The sequence below is a fragment of the Ammospiza caudacuta genome, chromosome 16 (genome assembly GCF_027887145.1).
Source record: "Ammospiza caudacuta isolate bAmmCau1 chromosome 16, bAmmCau1.pri, whole genome shotgun sequence".
NCBI classification, from domain to species: domain Eukaryota; kingdom Metazoa; phylum Chordata; class Aves; order Passeriformes; family Passerellidae; genus Ammospiza; species Ammospiza caudacuta.
The window spans coordinates 7,797,032-7,820,376 of record NC_080608.1 but is presented as its reverse complement, the minus strand read 5'-3'; the positions used below and the strand labels follow the sequence as shown (position 1 = coordinate 7,820,376).

The 23,345-nt window shown below is 46.3% G+C and overlaps 1 protein-coding gene across 1 annotated transcript; it reads right to left on the bottom strand.

Moving 5' to 3' along the window:
- Positions 1 to 695: 695 nt before the first annotated feature.
- On the bottom strand, positions 696 to 19,648 carry KIF3A (kinesin family member 3A). The gene is made up of 17 exons (XM_058815659.1): positions 19,621 to 19,648; positions 18,114 to 18,396; positions 17,325 to 17,469; positions 16,986 to 17,070; positions 16,414 to 16,519; positions 15,521 to 15,660; positions 14,625 to 14,822; positions 14,084 to 14,258; positions 13,006 to 13,095; positions 7,732 to 7,888; positions 6,733 to 6,913; positions 6,341 to 6,451; positions 5,460 to 5,585; positions 4,766 to 4,819; positions 4,548 to 4,616; positions 4,219 to 4,343; positions 696 to 3,703 (listed from the first exon to the last, which is right to left on the bottom strand). The coding sequence occupies exons 1-17, from the start codon at positions 19,624 to 19,626 to the stop codon at positions 3,655 to 3,657; spliced, it is 2,100 nt and encodes a 699-aa protein (XP_058671642.1). The 5' UTR covers positions 19,627 to 19,648; the 3' UTR covers positions 696 to 3,654.
- Positions 19,649 to 23,345: the final 3,697 nt, after the last annotated feature.

Genomic DNA, 23,345 nt, shown 5'->3' with positions numbered 1-23,345 from the left:
AGAAGGCTTGATTTATTATTTTATGATATATATATTATATTAAAGCTATACTAAAAGAATAGAAGAAAGGATTTCATCAGAAGGCTTGCAAGGAAAGGAGAAGAACAGAATGATGATAAAATCTTGTGCCTGACCACACAGTCTGTGACAGCTGGACTGTGATTGGGCATTAATTAGAAACAACAACATGAGACCAATCTCAGATGCACCTGTTGCATTCCACACCAGCAGATAACCATTGTTTACATTTTGTTCCTGAGGCCTCTCAGCTTCTCAGGAGAAAAAAATCCTAAGGAAAGGATTTTCCATAAAATGTGTCTGTGACATAGTGTGACTAGGAATTGCCAAACAATTTGTCCTGCTATGGCATTAAGCTCATGCTAACATGAGGATCACAGATTTAAACAGAAAGAAAAGCCCAAGAGGGAAGAAGCCAGGCCACAAATGGGGCATGCTCCTGAAAGCTGGGAACTCCAAAGGACATGCTGGAGCTGCAAAGGGAGCAGCCAGGGCTGACATTCCCTCCTCACTTCACTGAGGCTTGGCAACAAGGCTCCAACACACCCCAAACGCTTCTCCAGCATGCTGGGCAGCTCAGAGCCACAGAGGCACCTCATCCACCCTTCCTCACACAACTGAGTTAAAAAGATAAGCTATGCATAAAGTTATTTGGAAAACATGCACACAGGGTGGAATTAGGAATCAAGAATTTTATTTCATGGTATGAACATGCTCCAGGGACACAATATTGATATATACAGTATAATGAATTAGCATTAATAAAACAAGAAATAGTCAGAAATAAACAGAGTTAAAAAAACAATAAACAGAAGGACAAATTATACAGTAGCAATTTTTCCCTCTATGCAGGCCTGGCTAAGCAGAACTGTGGAGAAAGGTGAAAGCTGGACATGTGCAGACAGTGTAGTCAGTAAAAGGCACTAAGGACCATTTCCCCTCCTCTTAAAGGATTAGGAACAAGTTAAATAATTCATTTACACAACATTAAGCAAAAATCTCATTGTTAAGGTCAATGTTCTTGGAATGAGGAGACTCTTCTGTTAGCAAATGCAAAGATGAGCACACACAGTGTATGTTATGCAAGATGAATTTTGATAAATATCATAGAGCACATACTGACCCACAATACGAAAGGCTGTATTAAGCTCTTTAAAGTCCTTGCCTTATTAAAACACATTAGGGGCCCATGAGACATTCACAGATGGGCAGGCCTATAGAGAGGCCCCATGTGGTAAATCCACAAGCCAAACTCCTGGTTTTACAAGAAACTTCCCAGAACTTAACAGGTGAGCCCAGCTGACAGGGCACATGACCATGAGAGTGTTCCACTTGATTTAAAATCATCTTACAGAGGTAATTATTTGTCCTCCAAGCCTCTGCAACAGGAGGTAACCAGTTTCTCCAATCTGCCAATTAAAGGTGCACAAGAAATTACTTATTGTTTACCCCTGCTCCAAGGCTCATTTAAACATGCAGAGTACCAAGGTTTTCAGCAGCAGGACTGTTATGTTAATTGTAAATCACATGCCTTTACATCTGAAGCATTTTAAATATTTCAATATTTTAAATGGAGTGCCATGGTTCACAGTAGTATCTTGGAGGAACTGATACCTGTCAGGTAAAAGGATTTTTAATGGTATTTCTGAAAGCACAGCTCTGGTTAACTCCTGCAAAACCAGATCATTCAAGAAATGTTAGCACAAGATAGAACACAAAAAGGAAACAGAAGTTATCCCTGGTTCTGAGAGCTAGTACAGGCCACAGCTATGCATCTATCTGCTTGGACTCAGAACTGGAAGACTTTAAGCAGCATTTAAGCCATTTTCAGTCTGGATATTTTGATGAGAAGTATGTATGTATGTAATAAGAGATAATCCAACTCTGGTCAAGCACATTTAAGATAAGGTCAGCTCTTCACAAGCAAAACCAACTACAGCTTCAATCAAGAAAGTTTCTGAGTATTTACCCCTAAATGACAGGCTAGAAAAAACAAATGCTAGTGTTTGCATCTGTATGTTGTATGAATTCAGGTGGCACTCCCCCCAATAGAGAGGGCAGTATGTTCTTCCAGGTCATGATCCTGAAAAAAACCCATTAAAAACACCAGGAAAAAGCTCACAACTTGTTTAGAATGGCACTGAATATATCTTTCAGAGCAAGATGTCCTTACAAGAACAGTTTTAACTACTACAGATCCTGTCACAGACCCCAAGGTACCTCCAGATAACCATCATGACAGAAAGAAAGGGAATTTGATGTCTTTAAGTACTTCACAGGAACTTTCTGGTAAAAGCAGATGTGGCCCCTAGCAAGGACTCAAAACACCTGAGGAGCTGCCTTGTTTTCTGTCACACTGAAGGACTCCACTTCCCCTGTGAGCAATCACAGCTTTTAATCCTCAAGGAACTAAGACGAGGTCACAGCTCATCCCTCCACCCTGCACAGGAGCTGCTGAGACACCCACAGCTGATGAGAGGAGTTATAAAACACACACAATCTGAAGGAGAGGCATTTTCTCTGTGACACAAAAGCAACATATTAAAGTGATATGTGTCTATTAGCAGCATAAATATCAAATAAAAAGAGCAGCCATCACAAATAAATGGTTATTATCAGAGACCAAAAATTTTTTCCTCTCAGAGCGCAGCCTGAGAGGAACACAGTATACACAGGAACACAGCACCAGCTAGGTATGGGGATATTGTTCTGGAAAATTGGACAATTCCTTCTGTTTTACTAAAGGAGAGTCAAATTTATCCTCAGTGGCCCAGTGCCTTGCAGCCAGGGATGAGGAAACAGAGCCACAGCCCCATAGCTGACACCAAGCATTATTACAGCACCCTCCTTAAAGCATCTCAGCTGTTCAGATTACAAGACTACTCACAAAAATACCAACCCTGAAGCATAGAAAGCTGCCAAAGTAACACAACCTTAAAAGAAGGAAAAAAGCTCTCTTCTGCCTTAATATCCAAGGTCTCATTCTCCACAGTGCCAGCAGATCACAAACAAACTGATAAAAATAAAAGAACTATTAGACACCCATGGTCCCTTTTCAGCAATCTCATGTGTTCATGGTTTTTCCTACCCAGCTACTTTCTCTGTACAGCAAAAAGGGAAAAGGACTGTGTATCCAACACATAACACAGTGTGTTAACAGCCACAGTGAGGAATATTAAATAAAAAGATTTGATGCTCTTAAAGGTTTGCAGCAACTACATTCAAACACAGATCAGTGCAACAGAGGACAACAGTGAAAGCTGCCAGTTATGTGCAAAGCATGGCATAAGTCAGATTTACCAGCCTTAATTTCAGGATTTCATTAACTGTTTTGAACTAACACATCTAGCACTTAAACACACATCTAGAACCCTATTTTCTATACATTTCAACAAGGATTACCAACAAGTTTCCCTGCACAACACACTTAATACATGGAATTTCACAACCATCAATCATACATACCATTTTAATATTATGTTAATATAACATACAATATACAGGCAACTAAGGAAAAATACATTTTTTTAAATAAAAAAATGATAGCCATGTCAAACTGTGCCATCTCTTGAATTCCATATTCTGGCCAAACCTTATACACTCACTGATTTTTACAGGAATTCTGACCAGGTGACACTACTGCAGCAGGGAGTCAATGACAGCTCCTGGCTTGGCCGAGCGTTTTCTGTTTGGAGAGCAGAAAGGAAAGGGAAAAACAACACCACACACACATCATTATGCTGTCTAGGAAAGACAGGGACCAGCCACATTTAAAGTCAAAACTACATGACATGACTTCTCCATAAGCAAAACCAACCAAACAAAAAGCACAAGAAAGCATATGCTGAACTCTCCCCCAACAGCCCTCTCCTCTCCACTGGTACCAGTGTCTGCACTGTGCCAGATTGGGTCAAACTGGACCACCAAACGCAGCAAAATAAAGCAAGGAGCTGGAAGAGGAGAATGCAGCAAAAGAACACCAGTAAATCCCTAGACAAGTCTTTCTGGACAAGATTTAGTGTGCTAAAGAGACTTGGTTCTGTCACACCTGGCAATACTGAACTATACCATGCAAAAATTTTGTCCTTTGCCTTTTCATTAAGCAAATGTTTGAAGACTTGTGGTAAGTTTGCATATACAAACTTCAGCCTTCCCTTGGGTAAATCCCTCATTGCATATAAATACCCCAGAGTTCTTCACCTTCTCCCTGTCTTGGGCCTTGATCTTCCTTTTGAAGTTCTCGGCCTCTCCAGCTTCATCAGAGATTGTCTCAAGCTTTCTTCAGTGTAGGCTAAGTAAACATGGGAAAGGTCCACTTCAAAGGGCTAGAAAAACACCAGAAAAATCTCATAAGATGAAGTCATCAGAATAATTTTATGCACTCGTCAATGATGCTTTCATGATACTCAAAGACTCATATCTTCAAAAGAAAAGAAAATTGAGATTGGACAGTTTGGCTCTAAATACAGAGCAGCAATCTCAGGCAGGACTTGGGCCTGTACAGTTCAATGAATTCAACAGTCACTCACATCTTTCTCTTTTTTATCCAGGACAGGTGTCTGTTTCCTCATGTTGTTTCCTGTATATGCAACACATTTCTGTAAGCAGAAATAAAGGTTTGTTAGCAAAGTCCACTGTTCACAGTGAAACTGACTGCAGCTTCAGCAGCTTCTTCCTGGGCTCAGTTAAACCCCTCAGAAGCTCATACCAACATTAACTTGTACACAAGCCAGGCAGCCACTCTTACCAGCTGCCACTCTCCTATGTCTTCATTCCAGTGAACGTAGTTCTCAATCATTTCCTGCAAAGGAGTCAGGACAGTGTGTGTTAGACTTGCACAATCTACCCTCCAGGTGCACTTTCCAGAACAGACATCCTAAGGCCTGAGCAAGCTGCTTGAGAACAGTCTTGATTCCTTATAAGTTGCTCCTATCAGGATAGCTATATCCTGAGCAAAAACCACCCCCATTTATACCCTAAAGTCTACAGAAGAGAAAAATACCACTCCCAAATGGTATCTACTGGAGAGCCCCCTAAAGCAGTGTTTCCATTATGCCAATACCATCAAGACAGCAGTAAGCAAACACTGTAATACAGAATAAATGAAAACTATAAAAAGAATTTCCCTTTTCCCATTAAATAGTGTGCATTATATTTAAGCTCATTGTGAATTTTCTGTATACTGGAGTCACAAAGAATGTCAAAGATTTAAAAATCCGGTCTTTGTATTAATATCAGACAATAGGAAGCACAACTTCAAGCTAGTGGGGAAAAAAAAGACTTTGAACAGACCCACTGCATGGGCACAGAGTGAATATACCAGTTAACAATGTGGTCAGTGTGGTTTTCTTATTTTTATAAGCCTTTAGGAAAATATGCTGCAAGAGAACTGAAATTAGCACAGCACAACTCCTGCCCCAGGCTCAGGTGCTTTCCCTCACCTGGTAGTCCTGAGGAATGAAGTTGTCTATGATGAGAATCTGAAGCCGCAGCTCCCTGCTCAGCTGCCGAATGTTTTCCAGCAACCCCTCAATCTCTCTCTGATGCTCTTGCTGTAGATCTGCCATCTGAAAATAAATCAGGCATTTGAGAGGCATCAGACTTATCTTTAGACACGGTAACAGCATCTTTTGTCTGTATGAGGTTTTTGGAAAACAAAAGCAAATTCTGGTTATTAGTACCAGAATATCTCTGAACAATAAATCGTCTGAAAGATTTCAGCTCAGATGGCTGAAAACAACATTAAGTTCTCAGTTTCATATACCCAAAACTGGCCTTCTGCCAAGCTGATTCAGCTGAGACTAGATGAAGAGCATGAGACAAGTTGCATCACTGGCAAGGTTTCAAGGAAAATCTCTGATCCCAAAAACCAAATGCATTTTTTATGAAACAGGAGCTCCAGCTACCAGCCAAAGATACACTGCCCCAGTGACTGAGGATGAGGTAACCAGGGCATCAGTCCTAAAGGACAGGCAGCTCAGAGCAGAGAAACCTCTGGGCTGCAGCAAAGCAGGACATGGGGCTGCCAAAAAGCAACTTGCATTTTGTTTCAGAAATAATCAGTGGTTTTCCTTGAAGCTCTTGATAGCTTAAGGTGTCACACATAACCCTCCTCAGCCTGGCCTGGGGAACAGCTCTACAGCATGCTGTTCTACAGCTCCAACTCCAGACTTAGTATTTTTGAATTATGTGAGCGAAATGCACAATAGAGAAAAACATTTCTAAACATACAGCACATTTTCCAGCATTACAAAGCTGATGGCTTACCCTTCTCAGCTCTAGTGCCTCCCAGGATCACTGGCTGAGGACTTTAGATACTAACCTCTGACTTTGCAGCCATAAGCATGGTCCAAACTTTCTTCAGTTTTTTGGTTTTCCCCTGTGCTTCCTCCTGGAGGTTGGTGTACTTCTCCTCAATGTCCAAACGTTCTTGCTGTGGACAACATTTAGCACAGACACACACATATTAACAATGACAGAAACTCTCTGCAACAGTAAGAACAAGAGGAAAAACTACTTGAACAAACAAAGCATTTGCCAAGAGCACAGAGGCCTGGCTGAGGCAGGCTGGCTCAGACCTGCAGGAGCTGCACAGCCAGTAAGTGGCCTGTGGAGGGGTGGCTCCTGCAGTGCTCCCAGAGCAGAGCCCAGCTGGGTAACACATCCTGGTGTGCCCTGCCATTGCAGCTGTCAGACAGCCACAGACAGCCCCACCTCCTTCTCCTCGAGCTCCTTGCGAAGCTGCTCCGCTCTCTTCCTTCGCTCCTCCAGCTCCATGTTTGATTCTTCTAAAAGCTTCTCTTGCTCCTCTGCTTTTGCCAGCAAGTCCACTCCTCCCACAATCACCTTTTTCTCTAATGCAGAGAGTTTCTCCAACAGGGACTGATGCTCCTGCCTAGACAGACAGGTAGGTGTGAGACTTCCTGTCCTACCAGGCTCAGCAGGCATCAGGTCCAGCTTGGTTTTATAGCCCAGACAGCACTGACAGGGCTGGAAAAACTTGTCCTGCTGCTGAGGGTTTAACTGGGGGTGAGGCAGTGCAAGTGAAAGCAGCAAATTCCTCAAGCTCCAGCTCCCACCACTTTCTCTCAAGCAAAACCAAGTCAGCAGAGAAGTGCCTCCCACAGCAAGTGACCTCTGTGAGGGGCTGCAAGCACCCAGTGACATCCCCAGGCTACTCAAGGCACCCTCTGCCCAAAAGGGCCCTGCCAGCACAGCAATGCCCAGAGGCAGCAGCTGAAATAGAGGGGAGTGAACAGAGATCAAGGCAGCTGCTGAAGTGCAAAGCAGGGATGCTGGCTGCTGCTGGAGCAGTCTGTTTGCATGGGGCAGTGTGACCTTAGCAGCTTTCTGGCTTCAAAACAGAGCACCCCTAACCCAAAATGCCACGCTTGTGGCTGTGCTGCAGGAAACCTGGCCTGTTACAGAGCAGTACTGCTGCTCCCCACAGCTCCTGGGAGATTAATTTATGTTCCTAGGCTATCTTGCACAACTGAGTAAAGTTAAGAAAAGAAGTGGCAAAAGGATAAAAGTTCGTCTTTCCCATATACTCTATGCTCTCAAAGCAGAATAAGCTCTTTCACCTTGACAATAGCAAGGTGCTCACTTTCTGCAAAGTTTGACAGGCATCCTACATGCATCTCCAAATATTTGTATGATTAAGGAAGGAACAACCCACACAACCACACAAACTGCTCAGAGCATGGTACTCACTGAGCTTTGAGCAAGTCTTTTTCTCTTTTCTCCAGTTCAGCTCTGGCTTTATTTCTTTCTTCTTCTTCCATATCAAGCTTAGTTTCAAGAGCTTTTCTCTCCTCCTCAATCTTTGCTTGCATCTCTACCATCTTATCAGGGGAAACTTTCTTTTTGCCTTTGAAAGGTATGGGGAAAACAAGTTAGTTCACTGAAAAGTAAAACAACCTCTGTATCACAGCATTTTTTCCAAGTTCAGATTCAATACTTGCAATTAACAAAAATTTCATTAGGTATCAGCTTCAAAATGGGCAAAGCTCAGTCCTTCAAATCCCATTTTAGCATTGGCCAGTTGTCACCAGCTCCTACTGAGCAGCAATGCTGTCTAACTATCACTGGAACTGGAACCTAATGCCCCCAAAATATAAAACATACAAAGAACACCTGGAGAAGGAACACTGCCTGAAGAGAAGCCCAATCCGGAAACCCAGATGTTCTAACAATGCAGATCAAGCCAGAGGAACCACAGCTACAAGAGCTCAGCTACCAAGAGTTACATACTCAAAGTTCAGATTAGCATCTCTACCATTCCCCTCATTCACTGCCATCCTTACAGGCTTACCCATTCCAAAGTGAGCATGTAACTATTTTTAAGAAAACACTATTATGGAAATAGAGAAATTCAGAACAACCCTATGAAAATCAGGCAACTAAAGAAACTTCTTGATGATATCTGGTCTATGTAACAGTGACTACCCACAGATTTGAAAGTACCAAGGTTGGCTCTGGCTCAATCAGCTGTGTCTTTACTACAGAACTGCCACAGCAGCACACCAGGTCCATATCTTGTAGGGCTACAAAGGGAGTGGCCAGAGCAACTCACTGAACCTACTGACCTCAAGAATCAGTCCCAAACACCCCAAATTTGAAACAAAGTGTGAGGCTGCTTCTCTAGAAAGCCACTCTGCAAGTCTTGAGCCAACTTTCATTGCAATCCCAGGAGTGCCTAAGGCAGGTGAACATAGAGATCCTGGGGGGTTATGTGGAATAAGACTGCATTTCCTCAAATCCACAACACCTAAACATCCATTTATTCACAAGTGAATTCACAATTTTCTTGCTTTTCTAGACATGAAAAAACCCTACTCTGTAGAATCCAGCTGTACTTGAAACTAGCAGGAGCCACTGACTGCCACCTGACTGCTTTCCATGGTGACACAACGCACACAGTCAGAACACAGTCAAGGAAGCTGTTCAGCAAAAGGCTTCTCCAGTCTTCAAAATAGTCAGCTTCATTTATATACATGTATTTTGTTTATAATCATATACACATTATACACAAACACTCCAGCAAAGTGTCCTGCATATGTAAACATGCATGAACATATTTTCACATCTGCACATTCAGTTCTTCATGTGCACAAGAGCTTTAATTAATTTCATTGCAAGGCAAGGACTTCACCACTACAGCAAACATCTTCATTGCCATCTGCTCCACTTCAGAATCAGATAATCAGCACTTCTTTCTGGGCTTGTGGTGCAAAAATCTCTCACTAATTAGCCTTTAAGTAAGAAGCTTTCTGGAAGTGCTATACAGAGCCCATCATATGAGATAAGCCAGATAAAGGCTTCTTACTACTAGGACACAGATCTATATATTCTCAGTTTAAGAGAAAAAGGTGAAGTGAAGCAAGTTGTAAGATCATTTTACAAGCTTTGCAAATGTAAGGAGGTGAAAATCAATTACACCAACCTGCTTGATCTTGCATTAAGAGGAAGTAGAAAGCAAATCGCAGAGAGGCAGCAAACACATGAAAAGAGGAGGAGAGAAAATGTTATTGCTTTGATCATTTTGGACAAAGATCATCAGCACCAGAACAAACAACAGATTTCATATTCACGTTTCTAAGGTAGAAAATATGAGAATCATAACTAAAAACTCCTCTATTAGAGCAAACACTAATGCATCATGTTATGCTAAAGCAGAGAATGTGTCTGTGCTTCAGAGTGCTTTGCAAATCCAGGATATTCTTCAGCTCACTCATGCATTCTTCTGCCCATTCAATGCAATGCTGGATCTAAACACAACATTAGGAGCCAGCTGCAAGGATCATGACCTAAGAAACAGTTAAAAGGGGTGGATTTCTCCTTCAATTAACTTAATGCTCCCCACACTCAAGAGAGCCAATTCTATTATATTACCTAAAAATATTAGCATCCAGAATACATGTTCTAAGTTTTAACCAAGATTTCCAAGCCAATTCTTTGCAAGATACAAGACAGTTGCACACAGGGAGTCTCAACACAAGATTTCTCCATGTAATTACACAGGGGATTAGTAGGTTAATTTGCAGTAACTGGTGCTTCCATAGAGGTATAGAGCCACTTTTGGTTATTCAAGCAAGTGCAACAGAAAAGGCAGGATAGGAAAGGGATAATGAAAGACACCACATGCAGGAGGGTCACACTAGAGGACAGTTAATATCCCAAACCACAAAAAGCTACACTTATCCCAAATGCCAAAAGCCCAGCACAACTTCCCCTGCAGAGCTGTCTCCAAAGCTGCAGGAGATGGGCTCATGCACCTGCTGACACATCAGCAGTTTGCTATTAACTGTCCTCATCCAAATAAAACAGGTTCCAAGCAAGCTTTAAGGAGCAGGATTGAAGCAATTGGAATTCCCAGGCTACAGTCATAGGATCCACCAAGGGTCTCCCTGGGCTGTGTTCTCTCTAACCCTGCTACCACCCTTCTCTGAGCTGAGGCTCTCCACTAACAGAGTAAAAGGGAGTGAACTACACAGCAATACTTTCCAGGGTCTCTCCACACAGGGAGGAGAGTGGAGTGCTTCTGTCCAGGATAAAAACACCAGGTGAAGTCCCCAAAAGCCAAGTCCCAAGATGTGATTTGTTTCCTCAGTTCTCACTGACTATAGGTTTTTACAGGCACAGTGACCTCTCTGCCCAGGAGTAGCCCAGACTTTCCTTACTACTAGATCAAAATCTGGATCTCCTGTTCCTCTGAACTAAGTCCCACAGAGATCAAGAGCTTAGTATTATGGGGCACTTAAACCCCAACCACCAAGGATATTTTTTAAAGTATCTGCAAAAATAAAGCAAATCAACCAAGCACTGCCACATTTTCTCTGCCAGTATAAGCCTCATGATTGACTGTTCTCCAACACTAATTTTGAGAAGGCAGAGTCCAATATAATATAGAATACATATCTAGCAGTCCTTTTTATGAATTCATATTGTAGCAAATCTGTAAAAATTTAGCTCAGATTTTTGCCCCCTGTATTTTAAAAGGTGCATTTAACACAAGCTGCAAACTGGATTTTTTAAACCTGTTATTTCTCAATTACCTTTAAATCTTGCTCAAGCAGCCTACTACATTGTTTCCTATTCTCTCCCATATCTGGCTAACAATGCGCACACTGAGTAACTGTTTCAAGCATGGAAGCAGCAAAGGAAAGGCATGCTTTAGCAGAGTTACACCTTGAGGTTTATCTTTCCAACAGACAAAGCAGGGAAGAGTGCAACATTGCAAAATGGAGTGTGCAGATTATGGAAAGGCCAAAGCTTAAAGGACTTAAGAGCTCCCACTCACTAGTGAAGGACTTATCCAGAGGTTTCTCTATGACAGAGCATGTGGAGTCTGAACTACTGCTGCTGCTACTGCCTGGAAAACAGAAACGCGTCCCACAGAAAAACCCAGAGAGGAAGAAACATGCAGATGGGAAGTTAGTTCTGAAGGAAAGAAACCCAGAAGAGCCAGCAACCTAGTTCAAAAAAGCAGAGGTTCCCATTAGGAAGCACTTGCTAGGATCCCTCCCAGACTCAGCTTGCAAAGCCACCATTTCCCAGCACAAAACTGCATGCTCAGACATTTCAGTTAAAACCCATCTTAATCAGACTACAGCTTAAAACATGCCAAGGCAGCTTCCTTTTCAAGCAACAACAGCAGAGAACACCAGATCATAGTGGAGAAGGCTGTGGATATTTGCCATAGCAGAGGATTCAGCGACCATGAATCCTTTCCAGTCTTACACACATGGCAATGTGTACTTCTCACTCTGGAAGGCAGAATCAGCTTACACAGGGACAGTCAGTGTGTACTCCTGTGAAGCAGCTCCCTCAGGGAACTTAACTAGAGTAACTTGTCTGGGAGTTGAATAAGTCAGTTATTCACCCTCTACTCCTTCCAAGCAGCACTGTGAAGGTGGTCTCCTCTTGGGAGGAGATTTGGGCAGGACATTTGGAGACAGTAGTCAAGCTTTCCACTTCTAGAAATAACCAAAAGGTGAAAAATGAACTTGTTACAGCTATCACCAAAGGCATGGCAAAAGTAATTTAAGCCTACTTGGACAGACACCAAAATGAAGAGCACACCTCAAAACAGGAATGCTTTAATAGAAATTTTTTTCAACAGATGTGGGTGCTTCAGGACAGGAAGGCATTTTGAATGTCAAAATAAGTTTAGTAGAGAAGCTGGAAGCTGGGATGTAGCAATGGGTTTGATTTCTCTGCTATCCATGAGGAATTACCAGCAGGGTTCTAGGAGAAAAGCAAGCTCCCAAGAAGCCACAGCATCCCATGGTATAGTGACCTGCAGCTCCAGGTTCAGCAACATTCCCCGGAGTTTAGATTATACACAGCAGTTTAACACTGATGTGGGACAAAGGAAACTCCACCATGGGATTTTCAGACTGCTCCCAAAAAAAGCATGTGCAGCTCCATCAAGCTTTTCAGTCAGCACAAAGACACCCAAAGGTCAAGTTTTCCCTCTATCAACATAAAATAGGACACCAGTAGAGTCAATTACTGAAGATCTGCAAGACAGATGAATCCTTTGCCTAAACCACAGCCAGAATTCCCCTCCAATCATACCCATGGCTATAAAAACCACACCTGCCTACAAATGATCTTTGGTGTCTTCTTCCTCCCACCTCTGTAAGCAGGGGAAGTTCCACACCACCACAAGCCATACGCAGCCACCTTGCGGCACCCAGGGAGCCACCACAGAGATGACGTCAGGACAAGCACAGCTACCCAAGTGGAAGCAGGTACTACACAACAGCTAACCCGAGTGGAAGCAGGAACTACACAGCTCTGGAGCTGTCCCTCTGACACACGGCACCAAAGGCCTTGGTTTCTAGGAGAGGCATGATAATTGCAGCGGCATAGGACATCTCACAATTGCTCTAGTCCCTGCCTGGCTCTGGCTACACCTCCTACAGCAGCCTGTGGGTAAGAGGACACTGGTGGCACTGACAGGAATCTCTGCTGCCTTACCCCGCCGTTTCTTCCGCTTCTCCTCTCCAATCTCCCCATCGTCATCCTCCTCCTCAGAATCGCTGGTTTCAGAACCGGAGATCTCTTCCCCTAGAAGAAAAGAGTGGGTTTTTATCAAAAGCTTTCCTTCACCTCATATCAGCTTGTTATTCTGACAGAAGCATTTATCCAAACACAGTATTGCCTGACATCAACTTATAAATACTTGCAGAAGTCCTTAGCTGTTGCACAATCAGACAGCTTGTCATGGCTCAGGAAACTTCAGGAAAATCAAGATAAGCAACTGAATGCTGTGATGTCAGTGTGAATGTATAAAGTTCAAGAGACCACTTTTTATGGAAAACAGAGCATCTTTGCACAGTTGAAGCTATGAAATTTTCCTAGCAGGATTCTACTATACCTTCTCTTCCACCTTACACTTCCATCTCAGAGGAAATAAAAAGAAAGAAGCATTACTGACCACTTCCTGCTTCTCCTGAATGGGGCAGACACAAACAGCAAATCACACTGGAGTTTCTGCTGTTCTGCGAGTACCTCTGGAGAGAGATGTTGTGACACCTGGTCACTGTTTAGCAGCATCCCTCTAGCAGGGTCACTCCATATTGATGGACTAGTAAGAGACATGAGGCAATAAGTTACATGTCTTAAAGAGGCTTCTTGTTGCTCTACAGTGCTTAGAAATCCAGCTCCACAAATTTTGTTCAATTTTCCTTTGATAAATGCATCCCTCCTTCCCCAGTCAGAGAAGAAGTGTGATCTGTTGTTACAGTTCAGTTTAATTCCCTATACCATGTCAGCTGTGCTTGCTAGGGAAACCCAGGAAAACCTGGGCACACTGATCCCAGCCTGGAGGCCACCACTCACCCTAGTGCCAAGTGCCACCTAGTGGGAAAGCTGGACCCCCACGAGCAGCCTTAGACACCTCCCCTGGCATCCAGCAGGGCAAACAAAAGCAGAACAGCAACCTGCGCCAGCAGCCAACCTCATCTGACACATATTCAAGTTCCCATTGAATGTTCCCATTCAAACAGAACAAGCATAGCGCAGAGAGGAACACAAGGGGGAAGGACAGTCTCACCTTCTTCCAGTTTTTTCTTAAGCTCTTCAATTTCCTTTTGGAACTGGCGGAGCATAGCATCCTTGGGATCCTCGTTAATCCTGGCCTTGTTCTTTATGTTCTTGGCTCTGTTTGCATACCTGAGAGTGCTGATGGTCTCATCGTAGTTGTAGTCTGCTGGTCCAATGTTTGCACACTGCAACACGTGGATGACAGTGTCAGACCCAGCACAAGGCACTGCAGGAACCCAGCCTCAGCTCTGACAGTATCACACTGCTGCTCTCACCCAAGCTTTCCTGCTGCTCCTACACTGAAGCCACTTTTGACTACCCAAGCACAGGCTCTGTTTGATCTCATGCATGTATGTACCCATGTGCTGTGTTTAGAACCTCACCATACAGAGGCAAAGAGAAAAGATAGAAAGAGATGCACACAGAAGGTTCTCTAAGCTGCAAACAGCTTAGGATTAGTGAGGTAAATGTCAGGCTGTTCAAGTCACTATGCTATCCCTGCAAAAATGCAGCCCAATAGCTGGAAGTGGAAAGGGCATCTCTTGGCTCACCATCATGGTTTTGGAGTTGCCCCCCAGGGAGTCCTGCAGCAGCCGGGTGAGTTTGGAGTTACGGTAGGGCACGTGGGTGCTCTTGCCATCCACCAGGGCAGAGATAACATTGCCCAGCGTGGAGAGGGAGAGGTTGATCTTAGTGGCTTCCTTCAGTCTCTGCCCTGTGGCTCCAGTTTTTGTCTGTCTTTCAGAACCCTGCAAAGGGAACATGAAGCAGGAATTAAAACAGATCCCCTAATACATCTCCCTCCAAACAGGATCAGCTACATGTGAAACCTTGCTAGCAGTCATGTCACTAACCACTTCATCCATTATTAGAGAACCTGGTTAAGTATCACAGACATTGTTAAAGAGACAAGGCAAACAAGTCTTTAATAGAAGCCTTCAGTGCCAGGAAATTCTGGATTGCTTAAAGCAATGCAGCTGGGAAAATGGAGATTCTCCTCCCCATGAACAAAAATGTTATGAGAAGTCAGTCAGCAGTTAAAAGGCACCCCAGCTGGAGCTGCCAACTGCCATCTACAGCCCTTCCTATCAGCAGAGAAAGAGCAAACAGCAACACTGCAATTATTTTAAAGAGTTTCATAGAGCATCCTATATACACATCATGTAAATCATAGAGCATCCTATATACACATCATGTAAATAAGTTAAAATGCATTTAAGTAAGTTGAATGCCTTTAGTCTCACTTTTTTTGCATCCTCCCCAAGGAAAGGTACCTCAGTGTAAATCTTGGGCTAAAGCCATGTTTTACCAGCACAATTACATGGTTCAAAGTGTGACACTGAGGGAAGGAACCTGCAAGTGATGAACAACGTGGTCACCACCCTCTGGAAAAACCTCCACAACCCAAAGCAAGTGTCTTGCCAAAGAGCTGGCTGGTCCTACTCACAGCAAGGTCAACGAGGTGCAGCTTGCCCATGCGCACGTGCATGTTCCCATCCACGCCCTTCTCGCTGCACTCGATGGTGATCGTGAAGATGGCGTGCGAGCGAGAGCTGTGCTCGTTCATGTTGGTGGCACCAACAGAACCTTTCAACAGAGAAAAAAAACAGTGATGTCTTCAGAGTTAATCACATCTTCTTCTAACTCTTCCTGCTCTCTGAGGAGACTCAATCCCACCTCTTTACCCAACCCTATATTTCAGAAGATGGCAGAGGGATGCTCAGACTCAGCAGCAAAGTCTGTTCTTGGGCACTGAAGTTGCAGTACACTTCCAGCCTGGACTAGAAGGTCCTGCAGCCTGCTACAGCTCTAAGACAACCACAGACTCCCAAGACCAGCCAATGTCCTCATCTGTTTACAGATCAATAGCTTAAGGGGTTCATAGCAGATCCCTGAAAACAGTTGTATTTTGGGAAATAAGAACACAGCAATCCATGCCAAGGGCAACAGGAATCAGAACTTTAAGTCATTAAATAATCTGAGCTTAACTAAGAAGTCTTCCAGCACATAAATTACCTCCCACTTGCAGCACAGGGCTGATGTTCATCCTGATCAGAACTGAAGTGGAAAAAGGACCAAGAGATACACAAGCAGTTCTGACAACACTGACTGCCCTCATTTCATCCTCCCTTTGCTGATCCCCACTGGCACTGGCCAATGTGGGAAGCACAGCCTTCTTTTCCTGGCCCTGCACTAAAGGGGCTTGGGAGGAGATCCCCTTTTTGTTCTGTTCAGCCAAACACTATTCCCAGAAACAGAACTAGGACCTCCTACTGTGGTCTGGCAACCAGACCTTTACTCTGTCTGAGCTATAAACCTGCCCACAGCAAGGCTACGTACGGTTCTTGTGGCCCAGAGTCATGATTCTGTCCATATCATCTGCATTGTTTACAACATAAGCTGAAAGGTCTTTGATATAAACTCCCACATCAGGTCTCTCTTTCACCTAAGGGAGAAACAGTTCAGACTGAGCATCCCTAGGAGATCCCCCACAGCAATTCTAAAGATACTGTAACAGTATAATGGTTTACTCCTCCATTTTCTGGCTTGCACATAGAACACTCCACTTAGAGCAGACAAGGAATAAAGACTCATGCATGACAATATGCTACAGTTTTCCTCTGTAAAGACAGGATTTTAAATCCCAGTCTCCAATTCTCAGGACTGCTGAGGGGCATTCAGGGTAGAACTGCAGGTATGAAACTGCCTCAGGTGGAACAGCCAATTTGTGCAACTGACCAAGTGGAAGAGATTTAAGGAAGCCAGCAGTGACACCCAGCTATTGCACTGCAAAGGAAAGAGAACTGCTGAGGAGCCCAACCTCCCACTTCCCAGCAAGTGCTTTTCTGAACTTGAAAACAGAATATTGCTCTGACTCAAAACAAACAGCACATTCAGAAGAGGAGGCTCACCTCTAACCTCTGTGTCTGGTCCTTTCCCAGCAGGTCCCGCACTTCCTCATTGTAAATTTCCAGGTAAGAAACACGAACTAAAAACCTGCAGATGAACAGCTGGGTAGTTCACTTAGCAAAACACTTGCTAAAGTCCCACAAACACAGTCACAGAATGCAGAGAAAACACTGAAATACCAACACAGTCCTGCTGTCCCTCAAGAACTGCCTAAGTAGCAGCCTTTCATCTTGGGAGAAGGACCATTTCTGTTGTCATTGTCAAGGTCAGGCCCCTGCTACACACGGATTCACGTTAAAAACCGAAAACAAAAACAGAAGCAGTCAAGGGAAGGCATTTACCTTGTGTCCCCCTCTGCCTTGGCAATGTGACCAAATATATGGGCAAAGGAATTGGGAATGATGCCTCTGAGCTCAGGAACTGCTCGGACCCCCTCCATGGTGAAGGTTTTGCCTGTTCCAGTCTGCCCATATGCAAAAATAGTACCTGAAGGATAAGATAAAAGAACAAACTTTAAGAAGTTGAGTCTTCTCTAAACTCTAACTGCAGTTTTACTTCATCCCTTCTTAGCCTGATAGCACCAAACACCTCTATTTTCATGGAGTTAAAACTTTCCACCCACTCCAGTAGGTACTGAAATACAAGGATGGAGTAACAGAAATGCTGGGCAAACAGCACCTATCTGCTGCTTAATCCAGCCTGCAAGATGTCTAATAAAAAGTCAGCTTGTTTTAAAAGTGCAGAGTGACTAAAGCATGGAATGCTAGTACACTTCAGTTCCACTGGGTACTGAAATTGTACAGTGAGGAGCTGCTGAGAATCCTGATAATGAGATAAGTACGTATCTTTTGCAAAGAGAGGATAAAGGATAACAACATGCAGCTAAATGACCTCAGAGGAGTCTCCTTCATCACCCATCTACCACTCTTAATGACAGCAGTGGGAACAACCACGGAGCACTCAGAACAGCCAGTGCCTTCAGGCTATTTTAAGTTAGAGGCCACAACAGAAATGATCTCAGGCTACAGCCCTCAGAAGGTGAAACTCCCTTACACAAGATCAGCAGGAACGTTAACAAGGCAAAGGACAGGAGACAGGATGGGATCCTTCCCTTACAACAAGGGACTTACCATTGTATCCCTCTAGGACAGAATCAATAATTGGTCTCGCTGTTAAATTATAGACATCCAGCTGTTTACTGTCTGGTCCAAACACTGTGTCAAATGTGAATGTCTTGGGAGGCTCATTGGATGAGTCAGTTTTGTGGACAGTGATGGTTCCCCTCATCTCATCCACGTTCACTGCCATTTTGTAGCCCGTGGCCTTCTCCCGGTCATTGAGAGGCCGGCAGCGCACAACCACCTTGACATTGTCACAGCTCTCCGGCCTGTCCGGCTTCTCAGCCTTGTTAATCTGTAATCATTCAAACAAAAATACACAGCCTGTAACACCAGTGTGAACATAGAATCACAGAAAGGTCTGGGGTGCAAGAAATCCAGTTTCACTCCCTGCCATGGGCAGAAACACCTTCCACTGGAGCAGGCTGCTCCAGCCTGGCCTTGAACACTTCCAGGGATTAGACAAGCATAGCTGCTCTGGACAACCTATGCCACAGCCTCATAACTACTGTGTGTTTAAGCACAAATACTCTTGAATCAGCTTGGGCAACTACATCTCCAGAGGATCATGAACTTGGGAATTTAAAACTAGGACCAGTTTATAATTAAAGCTGAGAGAATAACACACTTATTCAGGCAATGGGATCTTCTTTGGTTGGCCAACATGGAAACTGAATGAGTAAACCTTGCGCATTTCACATTCAACATCATCTAAGAATTTTTTTCAAGAATCAATTTCACCTTGCAATCTGCAAGAAGTTTGCTGGAATTCAGTGCACCCACGACATTCTTTTTCAGTAACACTGACTATACACTCTCAAACCCCTCAGAGCACAGAACCAGATACCAGGGAGTGCTGGCTGAAGGGAATTCATTCTAATTACAACCCTCAGTATACATGCTTAAATTTAATCCTTTAGAACACCTGAATGTTGTATTATAAAACCTCACATTCATTTTCTTTCATGTAGTTACCAAAACAAATTTCGAAGCACGGATGATGAATGTAGTTAAGAGACACTCCCGTGGACTAGAGGTGCTGCAGCTGAGCGTTTAACCGCTCCAAGAGCAGCTACGCTGGCTGTCAAGCCGAAACAAACCCTTTCCAAGCGCCTCTCCCTGCAGCTGCCACCTGCCCCCATTCCTCTCAGGCCTCAGCAGCGGCTTCTGCGTCCTGCTGAACGCAGAGAGCGGCTCAGCCCCGCTTGGGCGGGGGAGGGACGGCACACGAGGCGCCAGCCAAAACCGGGAGCGGGATGCAGGTGTCACCACGAGCCCCCGGGATACGGGACGGGACCCTCCGGGGCGGCCGGACCGCCGCTCCCCGCTGCCAAGGTGCCGCCGCCGCCCCTCATCACCCCCGGCCCCCTCGGCCTGACAGGCACCGCCCGCCCCGCGCCTCCCGCGCGCACATGGGCACGGAGCCGACGGGCTCTGCGAACCCCGGGCGCGGCGGGCAGCGGTGCGCAGTGCCCGGACGGCCCCGGGGGCCGCACCCCGCGTCCCCCCCGCATCTCACCGGCATGGCGATGGCGATGGCGGCCGCGGCAGCCGGGCCAGGCGGCGGCACCGCGGAACAATAACAGCACCGCGCCTGCGCGACCCGCCCCGCTGCCGGCCCCCGCGCGCTGCGGCGGCCGCGCGGCCAACGGCGGGCGGGGAGAGGCGGGGCCGAGTTTAGCGCAACCAATGGCGGCGGCGGAGCGCCGGCGGGGGGCGGAGCGTCCCGTCGGCATGGGAACGGCGGGCGGGCGGGGCGAGCTGGGCACGGCCCGGAGCAGCGGGGGCTGTGAGGGGGGACAGGGGGCTCACAACGGGGACAGCGCGGGGCTGTGAGGGGTGACAGGGCTCACAGCGGGGACAGCGCGGGGCTGTGAGGGGTGACAGGGCTCACAGCGGGGACAGCGCGGGGCTGTGAGGGGTGACAGGGCTCACAACGGGGACAGCGCGGGGCTGTGAGGGGGGACAGGGCTCACAGCGGGGACAGCGCGGGGCTGTGAGGGGTGACAGGGCTCACAGCGGGGACAGCGCGGGGCTGTGAGGGGGGACAGGGCTCACAGCGGGGACAGCGCGGGGCTGTGAGGGGGGACAGGGCTCACAGCGGGGACAGCGCGGGGCTGTGAGGGGTGACAGGGCTCACAGCGGGGACAGCGGGGGCTGTGAGGGGTGACAGAGCTCACAGCGGGGCCCGACGGGCTCTGAGGGGCTGACGGGGCTCTGAGGGCTCTCCAGCGGGTTTGACAGGGCTCCACAGGCTCTGACAAGGCTCCGGCAGCTCTGGAAGGGCTCCAGGGGGTCTCAGGAGGCTCTGGATTTCTGACCGGGCTGCAAGCCCCAGCCTGTTCTCCACACAAGGAAGAAAATCCATCTCCTTTTCCTTGCTGATGAAATAGAGGGACTGCAGAATAACTTAAATATAAACAAGCAATACAGTCCAAGTGGCACATAAATCAGTTAGTCCCGCACTAATGAAGCACATTCCCAAGTTATTTGTAATTTAGTGTAAAGTTTCACAGCATACTGCTGGGATCCTCCACAGCCTCACCTGCTTCTCTTCTACTCCCAACATCACACTGTCCATGTGTCAGTTACTTAAAGGAATTAAATTAAATTATTCCAACAATCTGACTTTGTCCTTTCATAATCTATGTCCTTAAGAGTCAAAGACAATTTTACTCAACATGAGAGGTCCAGGAATAGTTTCCCCAGTACCTGATGCCCTGAATTACACTTGTCTCATTCCCCCCCAGGTGTTCCTGCACACCCAAATCCCGTTGGCAGGTCACAGAGCATTGCTCCAGCCCCGCTCTTCCCCTCATTGCCTTTGCTGTGGACCACCAGGACCCTGGGCAAGGCCAGGAATCCCCAGCACCAGGCACAGACACAAACCAAGGGCTGTACCTGGGCTGTGCTGTATTTTTGTCAGAGGGAGGATCATTCTGCATTTCTGCATTCCTGCAGGAATGCAGAAATGCAGAATGTGGAGCAGGAATGTGGACAGAATGTGGAGCAGGAATGTGGACAGAGCTGGTCTGTACGTCCCCCACCAAACTGACCGGTGTGTCACAGGGCGGGCACACACCGGTAATGACAGCACAGGGCCATTCCCTCAGCCCCAGGTGTGTGCAATCAGCTGAGTCAGGAAATTGAAGACCAGCTATTCGGCAAGGTCTCTTTGTGTGACACTGCCGCGGTGTTACTCAGAGCTGTGCTGCACGCACAGGTTCGTGGACTATAATTTAGCACCAGAAAATGTATAGCCCAAGGGGCTGGTGAGAGAGCAGAGTCATGTGTAGGCAGGCAAAGCTGCGGAACGAGAAAAGGTTTAGCATGAAATGTTCCAACCAGCTTCCTGCAGAAAATGCTGCAGGAGGAAAACAAAGGGGTCCAGGATCTGAGGGGAAAGCTGAGAGTGCCTTTGAGACATGGAGAGATCCTGGGTGTAAGAAAACGTGGGGTGAAACACAGATGCTGGCAGAGCGGTCCAGCCCTGGGAGGGGACAAGAGTGCATACAAAAACACAGAGAAAAGATACTTCCTATGACTGGAAGGAAAATAGGTCCTGGCAGGTGCTGGGATTGCGTGGATCCAGCAAATGTGTGTTTTGGAGCAGGGCAAATCGAAGACAAGAGACAGCGCATCTGTCAAGGCAATGATCGGTGCCAGAGAAGGGGGCAAGCGGATCTGGGGGCTGTGCTGAAGGTTACAGTGTTTATCACCGAGGCAGAATTTCACCGGGATCCCGGGAGCGCTTTGCCTGGCACCATGATCTCTGTACAGGTAGGACAGACCCACACGGGCTGAGACAGCGCTCACCTGGGCTGTGCCACACGGACCCCGAGGGACCCCTGGGCGTTCCAGCCGGGCCGTGCCCCGGGGATCGGCCTCCGCAGCTCCGGGGGAGGCCCCCAGCAGCCTGGGGCCGCTCTCCGCCAGGGATCGCCCCGCTCTCCTCCTTCCCGGGCCGGTCCCGCCGCGGAGCCTCGCCGAGCTCCCGTGCCCGGTACCCGGTAGCCCGGCCAGGGACGGGTCCGCATCGGTCCCCGGGCGCTCTGCAGGGCTGCAGGGGTTCTCTGAGCGCCGCCGGTGCCCCGTGCCCGGTACCCGGTAGCCCGGCCAGGGACGGGTCCGCATCGCCCCCCAGGCGCTCTGCAGGGCTGCAGGGGTTCTCTGAGCGCTGGTGGTGCGGGAGCTGCTCGGTGCCCTTCTCAAGGGCAGTCGAAACTAGCCAGAGGGCGAGATTGTAATTATTATTATTTCCCCCCAGCTACACAAGAGTAAACTTCTCCGTGAATCAAAGCCGTCAGATAAATCATTGCCAGCTCTCCCTCTGTGAAGCGGTCCGGCTTTGGATGCCCTGACTGACATCCAGTGGCAGCTGAAGTTAGTCATAGGTGGTTCCTGCTTTCAGGAAAACCTCACAGAGCTCCAGTTTTAGAAATGAAGAGCAGTTTCCAGAGGATTCATGTCACTTTTGGGTTTTTTAATGGAACTGCAGAGATAATGGTGTGAGCTTCCAGAAAAAAAACTGTGAGGAAGCCCACGTTCACCACTCCTTGGAAAGAAAAGCAAGAATTTTATATCTAGTAACATCTCATTTCTGTTGTTAAAGAGACACTTAAATGTAAGCCTTGAAATAGTTTCAGGCTGGATGTTCTCATTCACTTGGTACTGATATGATTCAGAGATGTTTATTTCCTGTAAATATTCCCCTTAGTCTGGAAAGGGGAATTTCCAAAGTGGTATCTCCAAATATTAAACTGCTCTGAGGGAAACTTAATTGGGAATTCATAAACTTCCTAAGAACAGTCATCTTTGACCCTTTGTATGGAAACCATAAGCCTCTATTTTATCAGAAACTTGAAATCAGGTGTTAACAGGTTGCAGAGTAATAGCTCAGCAAATGGAGAGCCAAATGTGTGAAACAGGACAAATGGAGTAGCCTGGACTGCTTGACCCAAGGTTTCTGTAGCCATTGCACAGCTCAGCAGTGAGGAAGCTGGGCTGTGTTGTTGTTCAGCCATCTGACATGTTTTCTTTCATCAGGAACTTCCAGGGGAAATATGAATATCAGGATTGCTCTGTCTGCAAACAAACAAGTCCTGTGGCTGCTTCTCAGTTCTCAGCACTGGAAAGGCATCAAAAGAGGAAATCATCCTTAGCACAAGGAGCTGGGATGTTGTTTCACAATTTTGTTTGGTTTTGTCAGTGGCTCCCATCAGGAAACTGGTTCAAACAGCTGCC

Excerpts from the sequence above, each read along its gene's own strand:
- KIF3A (XM_058815659.1), bottom strand. Across the intron at positions 17,470-18,113 it reads TGTCCTAGAGGGATACAATG|GTACTATTTTTGCATATGGG; the intron begins GTAAGTCCCTTG and ends CTTATCCTTCAG. Across the intron at positions 5,586-6,340 it reads TTATGGCTGCAAAGTCAGAG|ATGGCAGATCTACAGCAAGA; the intron begins GTTAGTATCTAA and ends ATTTATTTTCAG.